The 3,921-nt window shown below is 40.1% G+C and overlaps 1 protein-coding gene across 1 annotated transcript; it reads left to right on the plus strand.

The window, feature by feature from the left end:
- The first annotated feature begins 1,265 nt into the window (after nucleotides 1-1,265).
- Nucleotides 1,266-2,987, plus strand: LOC125367145 (zinc finger protein 639-like). The gene is given in 2 exon segments (XM_048367772.1): nucleotides 1,266-2,383; nucleotides 2,385-2,987. Coding segments are annotated over 2 exon segments (1,425 nt in total). The 3' UTR covers nucleotides 2,692-2,987.
- Nucleotides 2,988-3,921: the final 934 nt, after the last annotated feature.

Here is a 3,921-nt window from a genome sequence, read left to right on the forward strand (position 1 = left end):
ACTTTGTAGACAGAATGGAAGCAAATATTCTCGGATAACTGCAAATCTTCTTGGAAATATTACAAGTACTCCTAATATATTTCCACCAATGTTCCAGGTACTCTTGTATCTGTATGTGCACCTTGTCATTTAACCTTCAAAACACCCTTATAGGTAGGTGCTATTATAACCTGAATGTCATATGTCACTTGTTTTGACCAGTAAACAAATTTAAAAATGTAGAAGAGTATTTATAGAATGTCCTTGGGACAAATAAGCAAGTTCAGACAAACAATTTACTGAGAATGTGCTTATTACTAGGTCTAAACAGGAATTGAGTCTAAAATTCTTAATGACATATCGAAGAATCTCCTCAATTTTACTTTATTTGTTTTGTTTTTGTTACCAGGTGTCGGGCTTGGACTCAGGGCCTGAGCACTGTCCCTGGCTTCTTTTTGCTCAAGGCTAGCACTCTACTTCTTGAGCCACAGCACCACTTCTGGCTTTTTTTTCCTATATATGTGGTACTGAGGAATCGAACCCAGGGCTTCATGTATATGAGCCGAGCTCTTTACCACTAGGCCATATTCCCAGGCCCTCTTCTCAATGTTACATGATATCCCTTTTATTTTGTTCTAGCAAGCATCCCATCATGTCTAGTAGGTATTTTTGTAGTCCTGTAGTTTTTCTACCTGACACATAGTCTTTTGGCCTATGCAAGAATGAAATAGAGAGCAGAAAATGGTACTATTCTTGCTTATAATTCTACCCAAATGCATACTGCAAAGACAAGGCAATAATAAAAACAAAAACAAAAACTCTGACTCAGGGGCTGCAGGCTGGCGGTGTCACCCGGGCAGGCACCTGGCCTGGTCGGGCCTCCAAAGCCCGCTCTCCCGCTCCACGCAGCGTCCCGCCTGATCTCGTCGTTAGAGGAGGTGCATGGTGCAGGCACGGATGTGAGGGCGTAGCGTCAGCGAAACCAGCTCAGCCTATGCAGCCTGCGCCTAGCGGCTCGGGGGACTGGTGTGGGGAGCGCCGGAGGCCGAGGTGCCAGCCCGCGGGAGGCCCAAGGCAGCGGAAAGGCAGGAGCCACATCGCCCACCTCTGCGAGGCCCCTGGGGCCCGCGCGCTGGGGCACTGGAAGGCGCCAGCAACACGGAGGAGCTGTGCCTGGGCGGGCGGAGCCCGTGGTGCGGTGAGGCATTTTATTACCATCTGTGGAACTTTTTTGTAATTCATTTTTCCTCACTGAAGTATTAAGGATTATACCAGGTTGAAAAGATATGAATGAGTATCCTAAAAAAAGAAAAAGGAAGACTTTACACCCTTCTCCTTATTCAGATTCCTCTGGAGTAAGCAGAGTTGCAGATGGATTCAATGGAATTTTTTCTGATCATTGTTACAGCATCTGCTCCATGAGACAGCCAGACTTAAAATATTTTCACAACAAAGATGACGATTCACATACTGAGACATCAAATGACTTGCCAATATTTGCAGATGGAATCAAGGCCAGAAACAGATTTCAGAACTACCTGGTTCCTGGTCCTATGCTTAGAATCCTAGACCACACAGCCTTTCCTGCAGAAAAATCTGATATAGAAATTTGTGATGAAGAATGTGACTCACCTGAATCATTCCACCAGCAAACCCAAGAGGAGAGTCCTGTTGTAGAAGTTCACTCTACAGAAGAGGTTCCTGTTGCTGTAGAAGTGCATGCAATATCTGAGGATTATGACATAGAGACAGAAAACAATTCCTCTGAAAGCCTCCCAGATCAAATTGATGAAGAACCACCGGCAAAACTCTGTAAAGTTATTGACAAAAGCCAGGCTTTGAATGTGACTGCCCAGCAGAAATGGCCTTTAATAAGAGCTAATAGCAGTGGTCTCTATAAATGTGAACTTTGTGATTTCAACAGTAAATATTTTTCTGATTTAAAACAGCATCTGATCCTGAAGCATAAACGTACTGATTCAAATGTATTTCGAATATGCAAGGAAAGTTTCTCTATGAACATACTTCTGATCAAGTATGCCAAACGACACGAGGATCCCTATATTTGTAAATACTGTGACTATAAGACGGTGATTTTTGAGAACCTCAGCCAGCACATTGCAGACATCTACTTTAGTGATCACCTGTACTGGTGTGAGCAGTGTGACGTGCAGTTCTCCTCAAGCAGTGAGCTCTACATGCACTTCCAGGAACACAGCTGTGATGAACAGTACTTGTGTCAGTTCTGTGAACATGAAACTAATGATCCAGAAGACTTGCATAGCCGTATGGTAAATGAACGTGCATGTAAATTAATAGAACTAAGTGATAAGTGTAACAGTGGAGAACATGGACAGTACAGCCTTTTAAGCAAAATTACCTTTGTCAAATGTAAAAACTTCTTTTCTTCACACAAATGTTAACAGGCATGTTGCTATTGAGCATATTAAAACATATCCTCATGTTTGTGATGACTGTGGCAAAGGATTTTCAAGTATGCTAGAATACTGCAAGCATTTAAATTCACATTTATCTGAAGGGATTTATTTATGTCAATACTGTGAATATTCAACAGGACAAATTGAAGATCTTAAAATTCATCTAGATTTCAAGCATTCAGCTGAGTTCCTGCATAAATGTAGTGACTGCTTGACAAGATTTGGAAATGAAAGGGAATTAATCAGTCACCTTCCAGTCCATGAGACAACTTGACTGTTCACTTTACATAATGTTTAAAATGATAAATTCAAGATTTTTTAATGTTATGATGAATTACTTTAAACACAATTTAAGATATTTACCTTCAAGTAAGTTTTTAAAATTTTTCTTGGAATTGCTAAATTTTCAGTATATAATGATTCCTTAATTGTGGTGTTTTCAGTTACACAGTAATTCATAGTTGTCCTTCCTTTTGGTGACATACCCAGTTTCTTCACATGTGCTCAAATTTCATGAATTGAAAAGAAACAAATGTACTGAAGAAATGACTGTTTGCTTTCCTTAACCATAGAAGGTGTTGTTACCCTTCCCTTTTTTAAAAACTCAAGCATAGCTTTTTGTGTATGATGTCATTAAATGATTGCATTACCAAAAATAAAAACCAAACTCTAGACTACTATGATATTATCATGCATGTATATAACATTGTTTGATCAAATTCAACCCTATTATTAATTTCTCTCCTCACCACCCTTTTAAGACAATGTAATAATTTAATAGGTTTTGTTATTCTAGTTTCATACATGTGTATGAAGTACTTTGTACAATCAACATACGCTAATCCACAACAGAGGAGAAATATCTGGATTGGTTCTTGAACCTACTTGCACATCCAAGCCCTCTACATTCTTTTGGATTTGCACACTTTCCCCCTCCCCAACTGACTGCCCGCAAAGGTATCTCAGCCACTTCTTCTTGGCCCAGGTGAGTTCGCTGTGTGTGAGACTTAGAGACTCGGTCGGGGTAAATGAAGGAAGCCGTTCATGGAGGATGAGACAGTGTCTGGAAATTGAAAGTAGAACATTTTCGGTTGCCAACAGAGGATCTGATTTATCGGGCTGTCCCTCTTCTGGCCCAAGAGCTGGGGGTGGACAGATCTTGAAGGAAGAACAAGAGAAGAAAAGAGATCTGCTTTCCAGATCACACGTGGAGTTTCTGAATCAACCTCATTTCATTCTCTGCTTCTGTTTGTTTCTTTGTCCACTTTTGGTTTTGTGATATCTCTTCAAAAATCAAGACATGAGTAAATACCTAATGATAATTGAGTCAGAGACTTCTGTATGTTTATAGAGCATTTTATAATTTATTCTTTTGTTATCCTTTTCTCGTATGTCTCAAGGTGTACTATGAGAGTAGGTATTATTATCTCCATTTCTATTGAAAGACATTGAGACCGAGGAGGTTGCTTTTCACTTAGAACTATAGTGGGCAGCCAAAGAATGA

Source organism: Perognathus longimembris, chromosome 18, assembly GCF_023159225.1.
Source record: "Perognathus longimembris pacificus isolate PPM17 chromosome 18, ASM2315922v1, whole genome shotgun sequence".
NCBI lineage: Eukaryota > Metazoa > Chordata > Mammalia > Rodentia > Heteromyidae > Perognathus > Perognathus longimembris.